The following is a 26,053-nucleotide window of genomic DNA, read 5'->3' as shown; positions in this document are numbered from 1 at the left end:
AGCGAACAACTTAAGCGCTCAATAACTTTAATAATGTAATGTTCCCCTTGTTTTTTACATGATTAGATAATGGACCGACATTACTGAAAGGCTTGGTCATGTTGCCACGTCTAAATGATTGAAATGTCCTGTACTTTCTCTCCAGTGAGTAGTGTTGGGTGAGCCTTAATAAGTAGAACATGTCCTGTACTCTCTCTCCAGTGAGTAGTGTTGGGTGAGCCTTAATAAGTAGAACATGTCCTGTACTCTCTCTCCAGTGAGTAGTGTTGGGTGAGCCTTAATATGAGCCTTAATAAGTAGAACATGTCCTGTACTCTCTCTCCAGTGAGTAGTGTTGGGTGAGCCTTAATAAGTAGAACATGTCCTGTACTCTCTCTCCAGTGAGTAGTGTTGGGTGAGCCTTAATAAGTAGAACATGTCCTGTACTCTCTCTCCAGTGAGTAGTGTTGGGTGAGCCTTAATAAGTAGAACATGTCCTGTACTCTCTCTCCAGTGAGTAGTGTTGGGTGAGCCTTAATAAGTAGAACATGTCCTGTACTCTCTCTCCAGTGAGTAGTGTTGGGTGAGCCTTAATAAGTAGAACATGTCCTGTACTCTCTCTCCAGTGAGTAGTGTTGGGTGAGCCTTAATAAGTAGAACATGTCCTGTACTCTCTCTCCAGTGAGTAGTGTTGGGTGAGCCTTAATAAGTAGAACATGTCCTGTACTTTCTCTCCAGTGAGTAGTGTTGGGTGAGCCTTAATAAGTAGAACATGTCCTGTACTCTCTCTCCAGTGAGTAGTGTTGGGTGAGCCTTAATAAGTAGAACATGTCCTGTACTCTCTCTCCAGTGAGTAGTGTTGGGTGAGCCTTAATAAGTAGAACATGTCCTGTACTCTCTCTCCAGTGAGTAGTGTTGGGTGAGCCTTAATAAGTAGAACATGTCCTGTACTCTCTCTCCAGTGAGTAGTGTTGGGTGAGCCTTAATAAGTAGAACATGTCCTGTACTCTCTCTCCAGTGAGTAGTGTTGGGTGAGCCTTAATAAGTAGAACATGTCCTGTACTCTCTCTCCAGTGAGTAGTGTTGGGTGAGCCTTAATAAGTAGAACATGTCCTGTACTCTCTCTCCAGTGAGTAGTGTTGGGTGAGCCTTAATAAGTAGAACATGTCCTGTACTCTCTCTCCAGTGAGTAGTGTTGGGTGAGCCTTAATAAGTAGAACATGTCCTGTACTCTCTCTCCAGTGAGTAGTGTTGGGTGAGCCTTAATAAGTAGAACATGTCCTGTACTCTCTCTCCAGTGAGTAGTGTTGGGTGAGCCTTAATAAGTAGAACATGTCCTGTACTCTCTCTCCAGTGAGTAGTGTTGGGTGAGCCTTAATAAGTAGAACATGTCCTGTACTCTCTCTCCAGTGAGTAGTGTTGGGTGAGCCTTAATAAGTAGAACATGTCCTGTACTCTCTCTCCAGTGAGTAGTGTTGGGTGAGCCTTAATAAGTAGAACATGTCCTGTACTCTCTCTCCAGTGAGTAGTGTTGGGTGAGCCTTAATAAGTAGAACATGTCCTGTACTCTCTCTCCAGTGAGTAGTGTTGGGTGAGCCTTAATAAGTAGAACATGTCCTGTACTCTCTCTCCAGTGAGTAGTGTTGGGTGAGCCTTAATAAGTAGAACATGTCCTGTACTCTCTCTCCAGTGAGTAGTGTTGGGTGAGCCTTAATAAGTAGAACATGTCCTGTACTCTCTCTCCAGTGAGTAGTGTTGGGTGAGCCTTAATAAGTAGAACATGTCCTGTACTCTCTCTCCAGTGAGTAGTGTTGGGTGAGCCTTAATAAGTAGAACATGTCCTGTACTCTCTCTCCAGTGAGTAGTGTTGGGTGAGCCTTAATAAGTAGAACATGTCCTGTACTCTCTCTCCAGTGAGTAGTGTTGGGTGAGCCTTAATAAGTAGAACATGTCCTGTACTCTCTCTCCAGTGAGTAGTGTTGGGTGAGCCTTAATAAGTAGAACATGTCCTGTACTCTCTCTCCAGTGAGTAGTGTTGGGTGAGCCTTAATAAGTAGAACATGTCCTGTACTCTCTCTCCAGTGAGTAGTGTTGGGTGAGCCTTAATAAGTAGAAAGGCCTGGTGTTTATGTTTTATGTTTTATGTCCAATACCTCCTCCACTGTCAACAACATTAAGTTGCAGATTAGGCAATAATGTAGCCTACACTCTGAATGTTGTTGTTCCAACCAGCATCTGATCTGTATCATGGTCTGTTCTCTGTGTTAACCCAACAGGTTCTGGACGTGCTCTGTTCTCTGTGTGTCTGTCATGGCGTGGCCGTACGTTCCAACCAACACCTGATCTGTGACAACCTGCTACCTGGCAGAGACCTGCTTCTACAGACACGACTTGTCAACCATGTCAGCAGGTACAGCCTTCTTCCTCCACCTCCCCTAACCCAGACCCTAACCCTAACCCTAACCCTAACCCAAACCCAAACCCTAACCCTAACCCAAACCCTAACCCATACCCAAACCCTAACCCTAACCCAAACCCTAACCCAAACCCTAACCACAAGGTTAGGAGAGAGAGGTTGTTGTCCTGGCAGCGGGTCCATGGTGATATGAGTGCTACGGGGCAGTAATCATTTAGACAAGTTACCTTGGCATTCTTGGGCACAGGGACTATGGTGGTCTGCTTGAAACATGATGGTATTACAGACTGGATCAGGGAGAGGTTGAAAATGTCAGTGAAGACACTTGCCAACTGGTCAGCGCATGCTCACAGTACACGTCCTGGTAATCCGTCTGGCCATGTAGCCTTGTGAATGTTGACCTGTTTAAAGGTCTTACTCACATCGGCTACGGAGAGCGTGATCACACAGTCATCCGGAACAGATGGTGCTCTCATGCATGGTTCAGTTTTGCTAGCCTCGAAGCGAGCATAGAAGATATTTCACTCATCTGGCTCTCGTCACTGGGCAGCTCGCGGCTGGGTTTCCCTTTGTGATCCGTGATCGTTTGCAAGCCCTGCCACATCCGACGAGTGTCAGAGCAGTGTAGGAGGATTCCCTCATAGAACACTAGAGCCCTGGGCTCAATACAATCCACCAGTCAGCCGTTATGCTAATGTCTCTGACCTCAGTCTTTATATTCAGATGATGGTACATGGAAGGTGTATTGAATCACAGTACACTTGAGTTAGATGATATGATTGACAGTTGACAGTTCAATTGGCATTAGTCTGTTATCCTTTTCATGATTGGCTGTGGTTAGGATTGGTCAGTGGGTAACGTAGTATGTATGTAGAGTATGTATGGATTGGCCAGCTGGTGGATAGCGTAGTAAGTATGTATGGATTGGCCAGTGGGTAACGTAGTGTGTACTGTGCATTCGGAAAGTATTCAGACCCCTTGACTTTTTCCACATTTTGTTACAGCCTCATTCAAAAATGGATTAAATAGTATTTTCCCCCTCATTAATCTACACACAATACCCCATAATGACATCACAATACCCCATAATGACATCACAATACCTCATAATGACATCACAAGACCTCATAATGACATCACAATACACCATAATGACATCACAAGACCTCATAATGACATCACAATACCCCATAATGACATCACAATACACCATAATGACATCACAAGACCTCATAATGACATCACAAGACCTCATAATGACATCACAATACCTCATAATGACATCACAATACCCCATAATGACATCACAATACCTCATAATGACATCACAAGACCTCATAATGACATTACAATACCTCATAATGACATCACAATACCTCATAATGACATCACAATACCCCATAATGACATCACAATACCCCATAATGACATCACAATACCCCATAATGACATCACAAGACCTCATAATGACATCACAAGACCTCATAATGACATCACAAGACCTCATAATGACATCACAATACCTCATAATGACATCACAATACCTCATAATGACATCACAATACCTCATAATGACATCACAATACCTCATAATGACATCACAATACCTCATAATGACATCACAATACCTCATAATGACATCACAATACCTCATAATGACATCACAATACCCCATAATGACATCACAATACCTCATAATGACATCACAATACCTCATAATGACATCACAATACCTCATAATGACATCACAATACTTCATAATGACATCACAATACCTCATAATGACATCACAATACCTCATAATGACATCACAATACCCCATAATGACATCACAATACCTCATAATGACATCACAATACCCCATAATGACATCACAATACCTCATAATGACATCACAATACCCCATAATGACATCACAATACCCCATAATGACATCACAATACCTCATAATGACATCACAATACCTCATAATGACATCACAATACCCCATAATGACATCACAATACCTCATAATAACATCACAATACCTCATAATGACATCACAATACCCCATAATGACATCACAATACCTCATAATAACATCACAATACCTCATAATGACATCACAATACCCCATAATGACATCACAATACCTCATAATGACATCACAATACCCCATAATGACATCACAATACCCCATAATAACAAAACAAAAACAGGTTTTTAGAACTTTTTGCAAATGTTTACCTGAATAGAAATATCTCTGCTCTGTGCTAACAACAGCAGTCAAGCCATTTCAGTTAAGGAACTATGGGAGAATAATTTTGCTTTGAAAGTTGATAAACATGTAAACTCACTTTTGAGAAAATAGCCTTTGAATGTTTTGGTACCTACTGGAGAGCCCTTCATTGTCTACACCCATTCACACCTTGTTAAGCCCATGTCTTTAAGGATTGATCTGAGCGCTCTGTGCTAACAACAGCAGTCAAGCACCCCTGTAAAGTCCTTTATTATACACAGATTCTAAATAGCTGTTGAAAACAAAAGTGTATTTTGTGGTTGTGACCCAGAGCCTCTTGACCATTTATTTTGGGACTGTTCTTACGTCAGAAGATAATTGGAGTGAGTTAGAAGATTTTATTTTAAAGAAACGACTATTTCATGTTAATTTGTAAGACTCTGTCTCTCTCTGATAGGATGTTTCATTTTGATCCAAATGATATGGACCCTGATTTAGTTTTCATTGGTTGGTTTATTTTGATCCAAATGATATGGACCCTGATTTAGTTTTCATTGGTTGGTTGGTTTTGATCCAAATGATAGTTTTCATTGGTTGGTTTATTTATTTCAAATGATAGTTTTCATTGGTTGGTTTATTTATTTCAAATTATAGTTTTCATTGGTTGGTTTATTTTGATCCAAATGATATGGACCCTGATTTAGTTTTCATTGGTTGGTTTATTTTTCAGGACAGATTCTTTATCCATCAAATGAGGTGGGAGGAGAACAAACACCTCTTCACATTGTTTAAGATCATTTCAAAATAATATTTAAATTCTATCAGTAAAAACAAGACGCAATACATACAAAAAATATAGAAATATTGAGAATGTGTCGATATGTAATATGATTTATGTTTACCCTGTTTGTATACAGTGGCAAGAAACAGTATGTGAACCCTTTGGAAATATCTGGATTTCTGCATAAATTGGGTCATACAATTTGATCTGATCTTCATCTAGGTCACAACAATAGACAAACACACTCTGCTCCCCAGCCTTCCTCCTCTCTGTCACAGTCTGCTCCCCAGCCTTCCTCCTCTCTGTCACAGTCTGCTCCCCAGCCTTCCTCCTCTCTGTCACACTCTGCTCCCCAGCCTTCCTCCTCTCTGTCACAGTCTGCTCCCCAGCCTTCCTCCTCTCTGTCACACTCTGCTCCCCAGCCTTCCTCCTCTCTGTCACAGTCTGCTCCCCAGCCTTCCTCCTCTCTGTCACAGTCTGCTCCCCAGCCTTCCTCCTCTCTGTCACAGTCTGCTCCCCAGCCTTCCTCCTCTCTGTCACAGTCTGCTCCCCAGCCTTCCTCCTCTCTGTCACAGTCTGCTCCCCAGCCTTCCTCCTCTCTGTCACACTCTGCTCCCCAGCCTTCCTCCTCTCTGTCACAGTCTGCTCCCCAGCCTTCCTCCTCTCTGTCACACTCTGCTCCCCAGCCCTCCTCCTCTCTGTCACAGTCTGCTCCCCAGCCTTCCTCCTCTCTGTCACAGTCTGCTCCCCAGCCTTCCTCCTCTCTGTCACAGTCTGCTCCCCAGCCTTCCTCCTCTCTGTCACAGTCTGCTCCCCAGCCTTCCTCCTCTCTGTCACAGTCTGCTCCCCAGCCTTCCTCCTCTCTGTCACAGTCTGCTCCCCAGCCTTCCTCCTCTCTGTCACACTCTGCTCCCCAGCCTTCCTCCTCTCTGTCACAGTCTGCTCCCCAGCCTTCCTCCTCTCTGTCACACTCTGCTCCCCAGCCTTCCTCCTCTCTGTCACAGTCTGCTCCCCAGCCTTCCTCCTCTCTGTCACAGTCTGCTCCCCAGCCTTCCTCCTCTCTGTCACAGTCTGCTCCCCAGCCTTCCTCCTCTCTGTCACAGTCTGCTCCCCAGCCTTCCTCCTCTCTGTCACAGTCTGCTCCCCAGCCTTCCTCCTCTCTGTCACACTCTGCTCCCCAGCCTTCCTCCTCTCTGTCACAGTCTGCTCCCCAGCCTTCCTCCTCTCTGTCACACTCTGCTCCCCAGCCTTCCTCCTCTCTGTCACAGTCTGCTCCCCAGCCTTCCTCCTCTCTGTCACAGTCTGCTCCCCAGCCTTCCTCCTCTCTGTCACAGTCTGCTCCCCAGCCTTCCTCCTCTCTGTCACACTCTGCTCCCCAGCCTTCCTCCTCTCTGTCACAGTCTGCTTAAACTAATAACACACAAACAATTATATGTTTTCATGTCTTTATTGAACACACCGTGTAAACATTCACAATGCAGGGTGGGGAAAAGTATGTGAACCCTTGGATTTAATAACTGGTTGACCCTCCTTTGGCAGCAATAACCTCAACCAAACATTTTCTGTAGTTGAGGATCAGACCTGCACAACGGTCAGGAGGAATTTTGGACCATTCCTCTTCACAAAACTGTTTCAGTTCAGCAATATTCTTGGGATGTCTGGTGTGATCCGTTCTCTTGAGGTCCTGCCACAGCATCTCAATCGGGTTGAGGTCAGGACTCTGACTGGGCCACTCCAGAAGGTCAGGACTCTGACTGGGCCACTCCAGAAGGTCAGGACTCTGACTGGGCCACTCCAGAAGGTCAGGACTCTGACTGGGCCACTCCAGAAGGTCAGGACTCTGACTGGGCCACTCCAGAAGGTCAGGACTCTGACTGGGCCACTCCAGAAGGGCAGGACTCTGACTGGGCCACTCCAGAAGGTCAGGACTCTGACTGGGCCACTCCAGAAGGTCAGGACTCTGACTGGGCCACTCCAGAAGGTCAGGACTCTGACTGGGCCACTCCAGAAGGTCAGGACTCTGACTGGGCCACTCCAGAAGGTCAGGACTCTGACTGGGCCACTCCAGAAGGTCAGGACTCTGACTGGGCCACTCCAGAAGGGCAGGACTCTGACTGGGCCACTCCAGAAGGTCAGGACTCTGACTGGGCCACTCCAGAAGGTCAGGACTCTGACTGGGCCACTCCAGAAGGTCAGGACTCTGACTGGGCCACTCCAGAAGGTCAGGACTCTGACTGGGCCACTCCAGAAGGTCAGGACTCTGACTGGGCCACTCCAGAAGGTCAGGACTCTGACTGGGCCACTCCAGAAGGTCAGGACTCTGACTGGGCCACTCCAGAAGGTCAGGACTCTGACTGGGCCACTACAGAAGGTGTTTTGTCTTCTGTTGAATCCATTCTGTTGTTGATTTACTTCTGTGTTCAGGGTCTTTGTCCCGTTTCATCACCCAACTTCTGTTGAGCTTCAATTGGCGAACAGATAGCCTTACATTCTCCTGCAAAATGTCTCGATAAACTTGGGAATTCATTTTTCCGTCGATGATAGCAAGCAGTCCAGGCCCTGAGGCAGCAAAGCAGCCCCAAACCATAGTGCTCCCTCCACCAAACTTTACAGTTGGGATGAGGTTGATGTTGGTGTGCTGTGACTTTTTTTCTCCCCCATGTGTGTTCCTTCCAAATGACTCATCTGTAGTTCCATCTGTCCACAGAATATTCTGCCAGTAGCGCTGTGGAACATCCAGGTGCTCTTCTGCAAGCTTCAAACCACTGCTGTTTTTTGGACAGCAGTGGTTTCTTCCGTGGTGTCCTCCCATGAACACCATTCTTGTTTAGTGTTTTACTCGTCAACAGAGATGTTAGCATGTTCCAGAGATTTCTGTAAGTCTTTAGCTGACACTCTAGGATTCTTCTTAACCTCATTGAACATTCTGCGCTGTGCTCTTGCAGTCATCTTTGCAGGGCAGCCACTCCTAGGGAGAGTAGCAACAGTGCTGAACTTTCTCCATTTATAGACAATTTGTCTTAGTGGACTGATGAACGTCAAGGCTTTTAGAGATACTTTTGTAACCCCTTCCAGCTTTATGCAAGTCAACAACTCTTAATCTTAGGTCTTCTGAGGTCTCTTTTGTTCGAGGCCTGGGTCACATCAGGCAATGCTTCTTGAGAATAACAAACTAAATTTTTTTGAGTGTTTTTTTATAGGGCAAGGCAGCTCTAACCAACATCTCCAATCTCATCTCATTGATTGGACTCCAGGTTAGCTGACTCCTGACTCCAATTAGCTTTTGGAGAAGTCATTAGCCTTGGGGGGTTCACATACTTTTTCCAACCTACACTGTGAATGTTTAAATTATGTATTCAATATAGACGAGAAAAACAACATTGTTCCAGTATTGAACTTTAACCGACATTAACCCCTTGTTATCCTTCTTCCCACATGGCAGCATGAGGCCTAACATCTTCCTGGGTGTGAGTGAAGGCTCCGCCCAGTACAGGAAATGGTATTATGAGCTAATGGTGGACCAGGTGTTACCCTTCGTTACGGCCGAAGCCACACATCTCAGAGTGGGCTGGGCCACCACGGACGGCTACCAACCCTACCCCGGGGGAGGAGAGGGCTGGGGGGGAAATGGGCTCGGTGACGACCTGTACTCCTACGGCTTCGATGGCTTGCACCTGTGGTCAGGTGAGATGGCTAGTCTGTTATATTCACCTGTACTCCTACGGCTTCGATGGCTTGCACCTGTGGTCAGGTGAGATGGCTAGTCTGTTATATTCACCTGTACTCCTACGGCTTCGATGGCTTGCACCTGTGGTCAGGTAAGATGGCTAGTCTGTTATATTCACCTGTGGTCAGGTGAGATGGCTAGTCTGTTATATTCACCTGTGGTCAGGTAAGATGGCTAGTCTATTATATTCACCTGTGGTCAGGTGAGATAGCTAGTCTATTATATTCACCTGTAGTCAGGTTAGATAGTTACTATATTATATTCACCCGTAGTCAGGTTAGATAGTTAGATAGTTACTATATTATATTCACCTGTAGTCAGGTTAGATAGTTACTATATTATATTCACCTGTGGTCAGGTTAGATAGTTACTATATTATATTCACCTGTGGTCAGGTTAGATAGTTACTATATTATATTCACCTGTAGTCAGGTTAGATAGTTACTATATTATATTCACCTGTAGTCAGGTTAGATAGTTACTATATTATATTCACCTGTAGTTAGGTTAGATAGTTACTATATTATATTCACCTGTAGTCAGGTTAGATAGTTACTATATTATATTCACCTGTGGTCAGGTTAGATAGTTAGATAGTTACTATATTATATTCACCTGTAGTCAGGTTAGATAGTTAGATAGTTACTATATTATATTCACCTGTAGTCAGGTTAGATAGTTACTATATTATATTCACCTGTGGTCAGGTTAGATAGTTACTATATTATATTCACCTGTAGTCAGGTTAGATAGTTAGATAGTTACTATATTATATTCACCTGTGGTCAGGTTAGATAGTTACTATATTATATTCACCTGTAGTCAGGTTAGATAGTTACTATATTATATTCACCTGTAGTCAGGTTAGATAGTTAGATAGTTACTATATTATATTCACCTGTAGTCAGGTTAGATAGTTAGATAGTTACTATATTATATTCACCTGTGGTCAGGTTAGATAGTTAGATAGTTACTATATTATATTCACCTGTAGTCAGGTTAGATAGTTACTATATTATATTCACCTGTAGTCAGGTTAGATAGTTACTATATTATATTCACCTGTGGTCAGGTTAGATAGTTAGATAGTTACTATATTATATTCACCTGTAGTCAGGTTAGATAGTTAGATAGTTACTATATTATATTCACCTGTAGTCAGGTTAGATAGTTACTATATTATATTCACCTGTGGCCAGGTTAGATAGTTACTATATTATATTCACCTGTAGTCAGGTTAGATAGTTAGATAGTTACTATATTATATTCACCTGTGGTCAGGTTAGATAGTTAGATAGTTACTATATTATATTCACCTGTAGTCAGGTTAGATAGTTACTATATTATATTCACCTGTGGTCAGGTTAGATAGTTACTATATTATATTCACCTGTGGTCAGGTTAGATAGTTACTATATTATATTCACCTGTAGTCAGGTTAGATAGTTAGATAGTTACTATATTATATTCACCTGTAGTCAGGTTAGATAGTTAGATAGTTACTATATTATATTCACCTGTAGTCAGGTTAGATAGTTACTATATTATATTCACCTGTAGTCAGGTTAGATAGTTAGATAGTTACTATATTATATTCACTTCAGGTTAAATAGTTACTCTAGTCCTCTGATCTAGTGTGATGTGAGTGGGCTACCTAGTTTGAGTTGTGTGGGTAGTGAGACACAGGGAGAAGGGTGTAATTGAGTGTTGACAGAGGGGTAATGTTCACCCAGAATGCTGTGTGAGGGGGTAATGTTCACCCAAAATGCTGTGTGAGGGGTAATGGTCCCCCAGAGTGCTGTGTGAGGGGTAATGTTCACGCAGAATGCTGTGTGAGGGGTAATGGTCCCCCAGAATGCTGTGTGATGGGTAATGTTCCCCCAGAATGCTGTGTGAGGGGTAATTTTCACCCATAATGCTGTGTGAGGAGTAATGTTCACCCAGAATGATGTGTGAGGGGTAATGTTCCCCCAGAATGCCGTGTGAGGGGGTAATGGTCCCCCAGAATGCTGTGTGATGGTTGGGAGGTTGAGAGGATGTTCTTGGGTTTGGAGCTGAATATCTCACGTTGGAGAATATGGTCGTGTGTCACAAATGGCTTCCTGTTCCCCACTTCTGCACAGAGCCCTGTGGTCTAGACGTGTGCTGCAGGCATGTCTGTAGTGTCCAGAGCGTAGAGATCCTGTAGGAATAATGCAGAGTGTTTGCTCCCTTTGAAAGAGAGGCTGAGGAGGTGAATATTCATGTTGTTGCATCAGGCTGCAGTGTATGAAGCCATATATATACTACACTTGGCTGCCTGTTGGTTATTTCACGTCGCTGTCAATTTTACTGCAAAGGCAGCAACAAACACACACACACGCACACACACACACACACACACACACACACACTCGCTGCTTCTTGACAGGGGTCATCAAATATCAGATCTGACTTTTATTGATGTCCTTATATGCAGTGGAATAGTGAATCGTTGGGTAGTGAAAAACAATTATGTTGGTTTCCAAGGCAACTCTGTCTGTTACACTGGGTCTGTGTGTGTGTTGTTTAGAAAATATGTTCTCTCATCTACCCTTCCTCCCTCTCTCCCATACCCCCTTTTTCCTCTCCTCTACCACCTCTCTCCTCTCCTCTACTCTCCTCTCTCCTCTCCTCTACCCCCTCTCTCCTCTCCTCTACCCCCTCTCTCCTCTCCTCTACCCCCTCTCTCCTCTCCTCTACCCCCTCTCTCCTCTCCTCTACCCCCTCTCTCCTCTCCTCTACTCCCTCTCTCCTCTCCTCTACCCCCTCTCTCCTCTCCTCTACCCCCTCTCTCCTCTCCTCTACCCCCTCTCTCCTCTCCTCTACCACTCTCCTCCTCTCCTCTACTCCCTCTCTCCTCTCCTCTACCCCCTCTCTCCTCTCATCTACCCCCTCTCTCCTCTCCTCTACCCCCTCTCTCCCTCTTCCTCTACCCCCTCTCTCCTCTCCTCTACTCCCTCTCTCCTCTCCTCTACCCCCTCTCTCCTCTCCTCTACCCCTCTCTCCTCTCCTCTACCCTTCCTCCCTCTCTCCTCTCCTCTCCTCTACCCCTCTCTCCTCTCCTCTACCCCTCTCTTCCTCTCCTCTACCCTTCCTCCCTCTCTCCTCTCCTCTCCTCTACCCCTCTCTCCTCTACCCTTCCTCCTCTCTCCTCTCCTCTACCCCCTCTCTCCTCTCCTCTACCCCCTCTCTCCTCTCCTCTACCCTCTTCTCTACTCTACCCCTCCTCCCTCTCTCCTCTCCTCTACCCCCTCTCTATTCTCCCCTTCCTCCCTCTTTCCTCTCCTCTCCTCTACCCCCTCTCTCCTCTCCTCTACCCCCTCTCTCCTCTACCCCCTCTCTCCCTTCTCCTCTCCTCTACCCCTCTCTCCTCTACCCCCTCTCTCCTCTCTCCTCTCCTCTACCCCCTTCTCTCCTCTACCCCCTCTCTCCTCTCCTCTACCCCCTCTCTCCTCTCCTCTACCCCTCTCTCCTCTACCCCCTCTCTCCTCTACCCCCTCTCTCCTCTCCTCTACCCCCTCTCTCCTCTACCCTTCTCCTCTCTCCTCTACCCTTCCTCCCTCTCTCCTCTCCTCTACCCCCTCTCTCCTCTACCCTTCCTCCCTCTCTCCTCTCCTCTACCCCCTCTCTCCTCTACCCTTCCTCCCTCTCTCCTCTACCCTTCCTCCCTCTCTCCTCTCCTCTACCCCCTCTCTCCTCTACCCTTCCTCCCTCTCTCCTCTCCTCTACCCCCTCTCTCCTCTACCCTTTATCCCTCTCTCCTCTACCCTTACTCCCTCTCTCCTCTCCTCTACCCCCTCTCTCCTCTACCCTTCCTCCCTCTCTCCTCTCCTCTACCCCCTCTCTCCTCTACCCTTCCTCCCTCTCTCCTCTCCTCTACCCCCTCTCTCCTCTACCCTTTATCCCTCTCTCCTCTACCCTTACTCCCTCTCTCCTCTCCTCTACCCCCTCTCTCCTCTACCCTTCCTCCCTCTCTCCTCTCCTCTACCCCCTCTCTCCTCTACCCTTCCTCCCTCTCTCCTCTACCCTTCCTCCCTCTCTCCTCTACCCTTCCCCCCTCTCTCCTCCTCTACCCCCTCTCTCCTCCTCTACCCCCTCTCTCCTCTACCCCCTCTCTCTCTAACCCTCTCTCCTCTACCCTTCCTCCCTCTCTCCTCTACCCTTCCTCCCTCTCTCCTCTACCCTTCCCCCCTCTCTCCTCTCCTCTACCCCCTCTCTCCTCTACCCCCTCTCTCCTCTACCCCCCCTCTCCTCTACCCCCTCTCTCCTCTACCCTTCCTCCCTCTCTCCTCTCCTCTACCCCCTCTCTCCTCTACCCCCTCTCTCCTCTACCCTTCCTCCCTCTCTCCTCTCCTCTACCCCTCTCTCCTCTCCTCTACCCCCTCTCTCCTCTACCCTTCCTCCCTCTCTCCTCTCCTCTACCCCTCTCTCCTCTCCTCTACCCCTCTCTCCTCTCCTCTACCCCCTCTCTCCTCTACCCTTCCTCCCTCTCTCCTCTCCTCTACCCCTCTCTCCTCTCCTCTACCCCTCTCTCCTCTCCTCTACCCCCTCTCTCCTCTACCCCCTCTCTCCTCTACCCTTCCTCCCTCTCTCCTCTCCTCTACCCCTCTAACCTCTCCTCTACCCCTCTCTCCTCTCCTCTACCCCCTCTCTCCTCTACCCTTCCTCCCTCTCTCCTCTCCTCTACCCCCTCTCTCCTCTACCCTTCCTCCCTCTCTCCTCTCCTCTACCCCTCTCTCCTCTCCTCTACCCCTCTCTCCTCTCCTCTACCCCCTCTCTCCTCTACCCTTCCTCCCTCTCTCCTCTCCTCTACCCTTCGTACATTTCTCCCTCCCTCTCTCCATCTACTTCCCTCCCTCCCCCTCCTCCCTCCTCCCTCTCTCTCAGGCTGCATCGCCAGGACAGTGAGCTCACCCAATCAACATCTCCTCCGTGTGGATGACGTGGTCAGCTGTTGTCTGGACCTCAGCGCTCCCAGTATATCCTTCCGTATCAACGGTCAGCCCGTCCAGGGGATGTTTGAGAACTTCAACTCTGACGGACTGTTCTTCCCTGTAGCCAGCTTCTCCGCTGGGGTCAAGTGAGTGCTCCTCAACCAACCAATCAATCAATAAATCAATCAAAATGATCAATCATTGGGTTTCGTCTGACCCTTTTGACCTCTCGTAAGTGTTTGTTTTAGCAGCCGGCCTACATGTAGCTCTAACATGGCCCACCCACGCCCTGTATATTATGCTGAGAGTATGCAAGGTCGAGTTAGAACAAATGGTTGAACCTCGTATTTCTGTTTACAGTGACCTACAGTAGGGGGTCCAAAATTATTGACACCCTATATAAAGATGAGCAGAAATAAATTATTGACACCCTATATAAAGATGAGCAGAAATAAATTATTGACACCCTTTATAAAGATGAGCAGAAATAAATTATTGACACCCTTTATAAAGATGAGCAGAAATAAATTATTGACACCCTATATAAAGATGAGCAGAAATAAATTATTGACACCCTTTATAAAGATGAGCAGAAATACATTATTGACACCCTATATAAAGATGAGCAGAAATACATTATTTAAATACTGAGCTACATTGATATTGAAAAGATATTTTGTTTAACAAGTTTTTTTTTTTCTCTCAAAACGGTAGGGGGTCATAATTATCGACACCCCTGTTTTCAATACCTCACCTTGCGAGGATAACGCCACTGTGCCTTTTTCTAGAATGTTTCATGAGTTGAACACATTAGGAGGGATCTTAGACCACAGATACATGTTTCATGAGTTGAAGAACACATTAGGAGGGATCTTAACTCTTCTCCTTCTTCTTCTTCTCCTAATCCGTTTTCTCCTTCTTCTTCTCCTAATCCGTCTTCTCCTTCTAATCCTTCTTCTCCTTCTTCTTCTTCTCCTAATCCTTCTTCTTCTAATCCTTCTTCTCCTAATCCTTCTTCTCCTTCTTCCTCTTCTTCTAATCCTTCTTCTCCTTCTTCTTCTCCTCCTAATCATTCTTCTTCTTCTCCTCCTAATCATTCTTCTCCTTCTTCTTCTCCTAATCCTTCTTCTCCTTCTTCTTCTTCTTCTAATCCTTCTTCTCCTTCTTCTCTTAATCCTTTTTCTAATCCTTCTTCTCCTAATCCTTCTTCTTCTTCTTCTTCTTCTAATCCTTCTTATTCTCCTTCTTCTAATCCTTCTTCTTCTAATCCTTCTTCTTCTTCTCCTAATCCTTCTTCTTCTAATCCATCTTCTCCTTCTTCTTCTTCTTCTTCTTCTTCTTCTTCTTCTTCTTCTAATCCTTCTTCTTCTTCTTCTTCTCTTAATCATTCTTCTTCTTATCCTTCTTCTTCTTCTTCTTCTTCTCCTTCTTCTTCTTCTTCTTCTCTTAATCATTCTTCTTCTAATCCTTCTTCTTCTTCTCCTTCTTCTTCTTCTCTTTCTTATAATCCTTTTTCTTCTTCTCCTTCTCCTTCATCTTCTCCTTCTTCTTCTTCTTCTTCTCTTTCTTCTAATCCTTCTTCTTCTTCTTCTTCTTCTCCTTCTTCTTCTTCTTCTCTTAATCCTTCTTCTTCTAATCCTTCTTCTTCTAATCCTTGTCCTTCTCCTTCTTCTTCTTCTTCTCTTTCTTCTAATCCTTCTTCTTCTTCTTCTTCTTCTCTTAATCCTTCTTCTTCTAATCCTTCTCTTTCTTCTAATCCTTCTTCTTCTCCTTCTTTTTCTTCTCCTTCTTCTTCTTCTTCTTCTTCTTCCCTTTCTTCTAATCCTTCTTCTTTTTCTTCTTCTTCTTCTCTTAATCCTTCTTCTTCTAATCCTTCTTCTTCTAATCCTTCTTCTTCTCCTTCTTCTTCTCCTTCTTTTTCTTCTTCTTCTTCTTCTCTTAATCCTTCTTCTTCTAATCCTTCTTCTTCTTCTTCTTCTTCTTCTTCTTCTTCTTCTTCTTCTCTTTCTTCTAATCTTTCTTCTTCTTCTTCTTCTTCTTCTTCTTCTTCTCTTTCTTCTAATCCTTCTTCTCCTTCTCCTTCTTTTTCTCCTTCTTCTCCTTCTTCCTCCTCTTCTTTCCTCCAGAGTGCGTTTCCTGCTGGGTGGTCGCCAAGGAGAGTTTAAGTTCCTGCCCCCGCCGGGCTACGCTCCGTGTTTCGAGGCTGTGCTACCCAGGGAGAAGCTGAGAGTGGAACACAGCCAGGAGTACAAGGAGGACCACAGTGAGACCAGGGATCTACTGGGTCCCACCATCACCCTGTCCCAGGCTGCCTTCACCCCTACACCTGTTGACACCAGCCAGGTGGGTAAAGAAAACCCTTTACTATACTGTGTCATGGTGGGTGTCAACTCTACTTTAACGAGTAAACAACTGACAGGGGCTAAGGTCAATTGAATAGCCTCCCTTGCCTCAGTAGTTAGCCCAGATCTACTTTATCTAGTCAACAACTAACAGGGGTTAAGGTCAATTGACTAGCCTCCTTTGCCTCAATAGTTAGCCCAGATCTACTTTAACTAGTCAACAACTAACAGGGGTTAAGGTCAATTGACTAGCCTCCTTTGCCTCAATAGTTAGCCCAGATCTACTTTATCTAGTCAACAACTAACAGGGGTTAAGGTCAATTGACTAGCCTCCTTGCCTCAATAGTTAGCCCAGATCTACTTTAACTAGTCAACAACTAACAGGGGTTAAGGTCAATTGACTAGCCTCCTTTGCCTCAATAGTTAGCCCAGATCTACTTTAACTAGTCAACAACTAACAGGGGTTAAGGTCAATTGACTAGCCTCCTTTGCCTCAATAGTTAGCCCAGATCTACTTTAACTAGTCAACAACTAACAGGGGTTAAGGTCAATTGACTAGCCTCCTTTGCCTCAATAGTTAGCCCAGATCTACTTTAACTAGTCAACAACTAACAGGGGTTAAGGTCAATTGACTAGCCTCCTTTGCCTCAATAGTTAGCCCAGATCTACTTTATCTAGTCAACAACTAACAGGGGTTAAGGTCAATTGACTAGCCTCCTTTGCCTCAATAGTTAGCCCAGATCTACTTTAACTAGTCAACAACTAACAGGGGTTAAGGTCAATTGACTAGCCTCCTTTGCCTCAATAGTTAGCCCAGATCTACTTTATCTAGTCAACAACTAACAGGGGTTAAGGTCAATTGACTAGCCTCCTTTGCCTCAATAGTTAGCCCAGATCTACTTTATCTAGTCAACAACTAACAGGGGTTAAGGTCAACTGACTAGCCTCCTTTGCCTCAATAGTTAGCCCAGATCTACTTTATCTAGTCAACAACTAACAGGGGTTAAGGTCAATTGACTAGCCTCCTTTGCCTCAATAGTTAGCCCAGATCTACTTTATCTAGTCAACAACTAACAGGGGTTAAGGTCAATTGACTAGCCTCCTTTGCCTCAATAGTTAGCCCAGATCTACTTTATCTAGTCAACAACTAACAGGGGTTAAGGTCAATTGACTAGCCTCCTTTGCCTCAATAGTTAGCCCAGATCTACTTTAACTAGTCAACAACTAACAGGGGTTAAGGTCAATTGACTAGCCTCCTTTGCCTCAATAGTTAGCCCAGATCTACTTTATCTAGTCAACAACTAACAGGGGTTAAGGTCAATTGACTAGCCTCCTTTGCCTCAATAGTTAGCCCAGATCTACTTTAACTAGTCAACAACTAACAGGGGTTAAGGTCAATTGACTAGCCTCCCTTGCCTCAGTAGTTAGCCCAGATCTACACTAGTTATAACAAAGTGAAGTCCCAGAACAACAACCTCTGTCCCCATGTACTGTGTGGGTAATGCTTCTGGCCAATGGCATGGACTTCCTGTGTATCATGTGTTGTGGTTTCAGGTTGTTCTGCCTCCTCACCTGGAGAGGATCAGGGAGAAGTTGGCAGAGAACATCCATGAGCTGTGGGTGATGAACAAGATTGACCTGGGCTGGACGTACGGAGCTGTGAGTACACACGTGCACGCTCACACAAGCACGCATGGTCACACGTGCACGCTAATGATACGCGGGTCAGCTGTTTGTTCACCCGCACCTCCTGAAATGTCTAATAACCCATCCACAATGGTTTAGAACTGCGTAAAACTTGCTCTAAAACTGAAACATTTTTGGGGAATTGCAGGAAATAAATTGCAGGAAATAAACTTTTTATTTTTTATTTTCTCTCCGCCGTCAAGACGGGGGTCATTACATTTGTAATGTAATACATCATAGAATGACATCAGTTGGTTTTCTCTTTCATCTTTCATCTCTGCTGCTCTAGAGCAGCAAGGGGTTAGACTGCCCTGTAGGGGGTTAGACTTCCCTGTAGGGGGTTAGACTGCCCTGTAGGGGGTTAGACTGCCCTGTAGGGGGTTAGACTGCCCTGTAGGGTCGTAGGGGGGTTAGACTGCCCTGTAGGGGGTTAGACTGCCCTGTAGGGTTGTAGGGGGTTAGACTGCCCTGTAGGGGGTTAGACTGCCCTGTAGGGTTGTAGGGGGTTAGACTGCCCTGTAGGGGGTTAGACTGCCCTGTAGGGGGCTAGACTGCCCTGTAGGGGTTTAGACTGCCCTGTAGGGGGTTAGACTGCCCTGTAGGGGGTTAGACTGCCCTGTAGGGGGTTAGACTGCCCTGTAGGGGTTAGACTGCCATGTAGGGGGTTAGACTGCCCTGTAGGGGGTTAGACTGCCCTGTAGGGGTTAGACTGCCCTGTAGGGGGTTAGACTGCCCTGTAGGGGGTTAGACTGCCCTGTAGGGGATTAGACTGCCCTGTAGGGTTGTAGGGGTTAGACTGCCCTGTAGGGGGTTAGACTGCCCTGTAGGGTTGTAGGGATTAGACTGCCCTGTAGGGGGTTAGACTGCCCTGTAGGGGGTTAGACTGCCCTGTAGGGGGTTAGACTGCCCTGTAGGGTTGTAGGGATTAGACTGCCCTGTAGGGGGTTAGACTGCCCTGTACGGGGTTAGACTGCCCTGTAGGGGGTTAGACTGCCCTGTAGGGGTTAGACTGCCATGTAGGGGGTTAGACTGCCCTGTAGGGGGTTAGACTGCCCTGTAGGGGGTTAGACTGCCCTGTAGGGGGTTAGACTGCCCTGTAGGGTTGTAGGGATTAGACTGCCCTGTAGAGGGTTAGACTGCCCTGTATCGGGTTAAACTGCCCTGTAGGGGGTTAGACTGCCCTGTAGGGGGTTAGACTGCCCTGTAGGGTTGTAGGGGTTAGACTGCCCTGTAGGGGGTTAGACTGCCCTGTAGGGTTGTAGGGATTAGACTGCCCTGTAGGGGGTTAGACTGTCCTGTAGGGGGTTAGACTGCCCTGTAGGGGGTAGACTGCCCTGTAGGGGGTTAGACTGCCCTGTGGGGTTGTAGGGGGTTAGACTGCCCTGTAGGGGGTTAGACTGCCCTGTAGGGGGTTAGACTGCTCTGTAGGGGGTTAGACTGCCCTGTAGGGGGTTAGACTGCCCTGTAGGGGGTTAGACTGCCCTGTAGGGGGTTAGACTGCCCTGTGGGGGGTTAGACTGCCCTGTAGGGGGTTAGACTGCCCTGTAGGGGGTTAGACTGCCCTGTAGGGGGTTAGACTGCTCTGTAGGGGGTTAGACTGCCCTGTAGGGGGTTAGACTGCTCTGTAGGGGGTTAGACTGCTCTGTAGGGGGTTAGACTGCCCTGTAGGGGGTTAGACTGCCCTGTAGGGGGTTAGACTGCTCTGTAGGGGGTTAGACTGCCCTGTAGGGGGTTAGACTGCCCTGTAGGGGGTTAGACTGCTCTGTAGGGGGTTAGACTGCCCTGTAGGGGGTTAGACTGCTCTGTAGGGGGTTAGACTGCCCTGTAGGGGGTTAGACTGCTCTGTAGGGGGTTAGACTGCCCTGTAGGGGGTTAGACTGCCCTGTAGGGGGTTAGACTGCCCTGTGGGGTTGTAGGGGTTAGACTGCCCTGTAGGGGGTTAGACTGCCCTGTAGGGGGTTAGACTGCCCTGTGGGGTTGTAGGGGGTTAGACTGCCCTGTGGGGTTGTAGGGGGTTAGACTGCCCTGTAGGGGGTTAGACTGCCCTGTAGGGGGTTAGACTGCCCTGTAGGGGGTTAGACTGCCCTGTAGGGGGTTAGACTGCCCTGTGGGGTTGTAGGGGGTTAGACTGCCCTGTGGGGTTGTAGGGGGTTAGACTGCCCTGTAGGGGGTTAGACTGCCCTGTAGGGGGTTAGACTGCCCTGTAGGGGGTTAGACTGCCCTGTAGGGTTGTAGGGGGTTAGACTGCCCTGTAGGGGTTCGACTGCCCTGTAGGGGGTTTGACTGCCCTGTAGGGGGTTTGACTGCCCTGTAGGGGGTTAGACTGCCCTGTAGGGGGTTAGACTGCCCTGTAGGGGGTTAGACTGCCCTGTAGGGTTGTAGGGGGTTAGACTGCCCTGTAGAGGGTTAGACTGCCCTGGGGTCGAAAAGTTGAAACATCGGTCAACGTTGTCTTGAGCAAGGCACTTAACCTTCATTGGCTCCAGGGGTGCTGTTCTACTCTGCATGTGAAAATGAAACGTTTAATTGTATATATTTTTTTTACCCGGTCAGTGTCTTCTCAGGCCTCGGTCACCACCTATCAGACAGGGGTGGGGTGACTGCTACAGCCATTAGTGACACCGCGGGAAGTCCTGGAGCTAAGCTGGTTATCCTCTACCACTGACAGTCAACATATCCCTGTCGGTTTAGACATATCCCTCCACTAAACAGAAACAGTTCATGCGTGGGATACTGCCAGTCTCTCAGGGCCTCTCTTACCCCCAGCAGGTAGTTGAGGATTCAGATAATGCTGTTGTGTTGCAGGTACGGGACATCAACAGATAATTTTGTTGTGTTCCAGGTATGAAGTAACAACATATAATTTTGTTGTGTTCCAGGTATGGGACAACAACAGATCATTTTGTTGTGTTGCAGGTACGGGACAACAACCGATCATTTTGTTGTGTTGCAGGTACGGGACATCAACAGATAATGCTGTTGTGTTCCAGGTTCGGGACAACAACATCATTTGTTGTTGTGTTGCAGGTACGGGACAACAACATATAATGCTGTTGTGTTCCAGGTTCGGGACATCAACAAATAATGCTGTTGTGTTCCAGGTTTGGGACATCAACACATAATGCTGTTTTGTTCCAGGAATGGGACAACAACAGATAATGCTGTTGTGTTCCAGGTTCGGGACATCAACAAATAATGCTGTTGTGTTCCAGGTTTGGGACATCAACACATAATGCTGTTTTGTTCCAAGAATGGGACAACAACAGATAATGCTGTTGTGTTCCAGGTTCGGGACAACAACATATAATGATGTGGTGTTCAAGGTCCGGGACATCAACAGATAATGCTGTTGTGTTCCAGGTACGGGACAACAACAGATAATGCTGTTGTGTTCCAGGTACGAGACAGCAACAGATAATGGTGTTGTGTTGCAGGTACGGGACGATAACAAGCGGCAGCATCCTTGTCTGGTGGAGTTCTCCAAGCTGCCTGAGCAGGAGAGGAGCTACAACCTACAGATGTCTCTGGAGACTCTCAAGTAAGTTACCACCCTGGATACTCTTGCTGCTGGGTACAATCCCTAGTTACCACCCTGGATACTGTTGCTGCTCGGTACAATCCCTAGTTACCACCCTGGATACTGTTTCTGCTGTGTACAATCCTTAGTGACCACCCTGAATACTATTTTCGCTGGGTACAATCCCTAGTTACCACCCTGGATACGGTTGATGTTCGTTACAATCCCTAGTTACCACCCTGGATACTATTCCTGCTGGTTACAACCCCCAGTTACCACCCTGGATACTATTCCTGCTGGTTACAACCCCCAGTTACCACCCTGGATACTGTTCCTGCTGGGTACAATCCCTAGTTACCACCCTGGATACTGTTCCTGCTGGGTACAACCCCCAGTTACCACCCTGGATACTGTTCCCGCTGGGTACAATCCCTAGTTACCACCCTGGATACTGTTCCCGCTGGGTACAATCCCTAGTTACCACCCTACACACCCATCCTACTGGGTATAATCCCTAGTTACCACCCTGAATACTGTTCCTGCTGGTTACAACCCCCAGTTACCACCCTGGATACTGTTGCTGCTCGTTACAATCCCTAGTTTATTTTTTATTTATTTTTTATTTTACCTTTATTTAATATACAATGTGAGCAAATGAGGTGAGAAGGGAGGTAAAGGCAAAAAAGGCCATGATGGCAAAGTAAATACAATATAGCAAGTAAAATACTGGAATGGTAGTTTTGCAATGGAAGAATGTGCAAAGTAGAAATAAAAAAATAATGGGGTGCAAAGGAGCAAAATAAATAAATAAATTAAAATTAAATACAGTTGGGAAAGAGGTAGTTGTTTGGGCTAAATTATAGGTGGGCTATGTACAGGTTACAGTTACCACCCTGGATATTATTCCTGCTGGTTACAACCCCCAGTTACCACCATGGATACTGTTGCTCCTGGGTACAACCCCCAGTTACCACCCTGGACACTGTTGCTACTGGGTACAATCCCTAGTTATCACCCTACACACCCATCCTACTGGGTACAATCCCTAGTTACCACCCTGAATACTGTTCCCGCTGGGTATAATCCCTAGTTACCACCCTGGATACTGTTGCTGCTCGGTACAATCCCTAGTTACCACCCTACATACTGTTGCTGCTCGGTACAATCCCTAGTTACCACCCTACATACTGTTGCTGCTAGTTACAATCCCTAGTTGAAACTATCCAGACTGTTCCTGCTGGGTACAATCCCTAGTTGAAACTATCCAGACTGTTCCTGCTGGGTACAATCCCTAGTTACCACCCTACATACTGTTCCTGTTGGGTACAATCCCTAGTTGAAACTATCCAGACTGTTCCTGCTGGGTACAATCCCTAGTTACCACCCTACATACTGTTCCTGCTGGGTACAATCCCTAGTTACCACCCTACATACTGTTCCTGCTGGGTACAATCCCTAGTTACCACCCTACATACTGTTCCTGTTGGGTACAATCCCTAGTTACCACCCTACATACTGTTCCTGCTGGGTACAATCCCTAGTTACCACCCTACATACTGTTCCTGTTGGCTACAATCCCAAGTTGAAACTATCCAGACTGTTCCTGCTGGGTACAATCACTAGTTACCACCCTGGATACTGTTCCTGCTGGGTACAATCACTAGTTACCACCCTGGATACTGTTCCTGCTGGGTATAATCACTAGTTACCACCCTGGATACTGTTCCTGCTGGGTACAATCCCTAGTTACCACCCTACATACTGTTCCTGCTGGGTATAATCACTAGTTACCACCCTGGATACTGTTCCTGCTGGGTACAATCCCTAGTTACCACCCTACATACTGTTCCTGCTGGGTACAATCCTTAGTTGAAACTATTCAGACTATTCCTGCTGGTTTTGGCATATGACCCAAATGACACAGACAGAACATGTAATGGAATGGAGGAATGGTCTGATGGGTGGATTTCTGTAGAACAAACATAAATTTGAACCATATTGCAGTCAGTTACTGATTTTTCAAGTTCTCTCGATCCGTACATCATCACAGAGTGGTTTCATTCTTTGTGTTCGACTCTTACCCATTTCTATGATCAATTCACTTTTTGACAAGAGAAATGATTTTCAATACCTGGTTCAGCTCTCCATGAACTGAATATCACACCCGTTAGACTACTTCTCTCTCAGCAAGAAACCGCCTATTTGAATTCCAGGAGTAATTTAAAAACCTGTCGGGACAACTTTGTTAGTTTTAATTAATTGCATATTTCCTGGAGATGAGAAGGAGGGAGAGAGAGAGAGGTGAAGACTGAGACGGAGTGCCATCTAAATGCAGAAATGTATTCCGTGACCTGAATCTCAGACACATCAATGTCCCAAATGGCACTCTATTCCCTATATAGTGCACTACTTTATACTACAGCCCTATTCCCTGTATAGTGCACTACTTTATACTACAGCCCTATTCCCTATATAGTACACTACTCTATACTACAGCCCTATCCCCTATATAGTGCACTACTCTATACTACAGCCCTATTCCCTATATAGTGCACTACTCTATACTACAGCCCTATCCCCTATATAGTGCACTACTTTATGCTACAGCCCTATTCCCTATATAGTGCACTACTTTATACTACAGCCCTATTCTCTATATAGTGCACTACTTTATACTACAGCCGTATTCCCTATATAGAGCACTACTTTGTACTACACCCCTATATAGTGCACTACTCTATACTACAGCCCTATTCCCTATATATAGCACTACTTTATACTACAGCCCTATATAGTGCACTACTTTATACTACAGCCCTATTCCCTATATAGTGCACTACTCTATACTACAGCCCTATTCCCTATATAGTGCACTACTTTATACTACATCCCTATTCCCTATATAGTGCACTACTCTATACTACAGCCCTATTCCCTATATAGTGCACTACTTTTGACCAGGGCCCAGGAATTTGGTAAAAAGTAGTGCACTATATACGGAAAAGGGTCCCATTTTGGATGCAGGCACGGCTGGAGAGCATTTATTTTAATTATACTTTGTGGATTATAATGGAGAGTGTGTGTGTGCTCAATGGCAACATATTCCCTATATCGTGCACTACTTTTAAATTAGAGCCCTATGGGCCCTGGTCAAAAGTAGTGTGCTATAAAGGGAATAGAGTTCCATTTGGGACACAGCTTGAGGCAGGGAGGGACTGGAACAGAACGGCCGGGGTCTCCTTGATGTAAACTATTAAGTCATGAAGTATTCAGTATTCAGTAGTGTTCACAGCATTGTATTTCATCCTGGACTCTCATGGAGCCATCACATCTGACAGACACACCAACTACTATACACTGAGTGTACAAAACATTAGGAACACCTGCTCTTTCTGTGACCAGGTGAATTATTCATCCTGGACTCTCATGGAGCCATCACATCTGACAGACACACCAACTACTATACACTGAGTGTACAAAACATTAGGAACACCTGCTCTTTCTGTGACCAGGTGAATCCAGGTGAAAGCCATGATCCCTTATTGATGTCACTTGTTAAATCCACTTCAATCAGTGTAGATGAAGGGGAGGAGACAGGTGGTTAAAGAAGGATTTATAAGCCTTGAGACATTGATTGTGTATGTGTGACCATTCAGAGGGTGAATGGGGAAGACTAAAGATTGAAGTGCCTTTGAACGGGGTGTGGTAGTAGGGTCCAGGACGCACCGGTTGGTGTCAAGAACTGCAACGCTGCTGGGTTTTTCACGCTCAACAGTTTCCTGTCTGTATCAAGAATGGTCCCTGGAAGGGTGGAATTACTAGTCGCTGTCTCGTTTAGGTCAACCCACTACCGTGCTGCGTTGACTACACCGAATGTCCTTCACTGCTCATCAGTCGAGAGCCGTGCTTTCTTTTGTGGCAAGACTAACGAGGCGTTAGCTTATCTTTGGCTGACATTGTGCTAACGATGACACAACAGTGGTACTGTAGGCCTGATCACAGACAACGATGAGACAACAGTGGTACTGTAGGCCTGATCACAGACAACGATGACACAACAGTGGTACTGTAGGCCTGATCACAGACAACGATGACACAACAGTGGTACTGTAGGCCTGATCACAGACAACGATGAGACAACAGTGGTACTGTAGGCCTGACAACGATGACACAACAGTGGCACTGTAGGCCTGATCACAGACAACGATGACACAACAGTGGCACTGTAGGCCTGATCACAGACAACGATGACACAACAGTGGTACTGTAGGTCTGACAACGATGAGACAACAGTGGTACTGTAGGCCTGATCACAGACAACGATGACACAACAGTGGTACTGTAGGTCTGACAACGATGAGACAACAGTGGTACTGTAGGCCTGATCACAGACAACGATGACACAACAGTGGTACTGTAGGCCTGACAACGA

General features: G+C 46.2%; 1 protein-coding gene across 3 annotated transcripts in view; it reads left to right on the top strand.

Moving 5' to 3' along the window:
• Positions 1-2,281: 2,281 nt before the first annotated feature.
• The window catches only part of LOC109876547 (ryanodine receptor 2), a 276,342-nt gene continuing 252,570 nt past the window's right edge, over positions 2,282-26,053 (top strand). For 2 of the 3 annotated variants that reach the window (XM_031813092.1, XM_031813093.1), the window contains exons 1-6: positions 2,282-2,389; positions 8,837-9,078; positions 14,030-14,222; positions 16,203-16,419; positions 17,973-18,077; positions 21,539-21,642. In XM_031813092.1, coding sequence (XP_031668952.1) covers positions 8,838-9,078; positions 14,030-14,222; positions 16,203-16,419; positions 17,973-18,077; positions 21,539-21,642 — 860 coding nt within the window. In that variant the 5' untranslated portion in view covers positions 2,282-2,389; position 8,837. Of the gene's footprint in view, positions 2,390-8,836; positions 9,079-9,176; positions 9,213-14,029; positions 14,223-16,202; positions 16,420-17,972; positions 18,078-21,538; positions 21,643-26,053 lie in introns of those variants that run through there. The other variant, XM_031813094.1, reaches the window with a different exon arrangement.

Source organism: Oncorhynchus kisutch, unplaced genomic scaffold, assembly GCF_002021735.2.
Source record: "Oncorhynchus kisutch isolate 150728-3 unplaced genomic scaffold, Okis_V2 Okis04b-Okis11a_hom, whole genome shotgun sequence".
Classification (NCBI taxonomy): Eukaryota; Metazoa; Chordata; class Actinopteri; order Salmoniformes; family Salmonidae; genus Oncorhynchus; species Oncorhynchus kisutch.
This window is presented reverse-complemented; position numbering and strand designations above follow the sequence as displayed.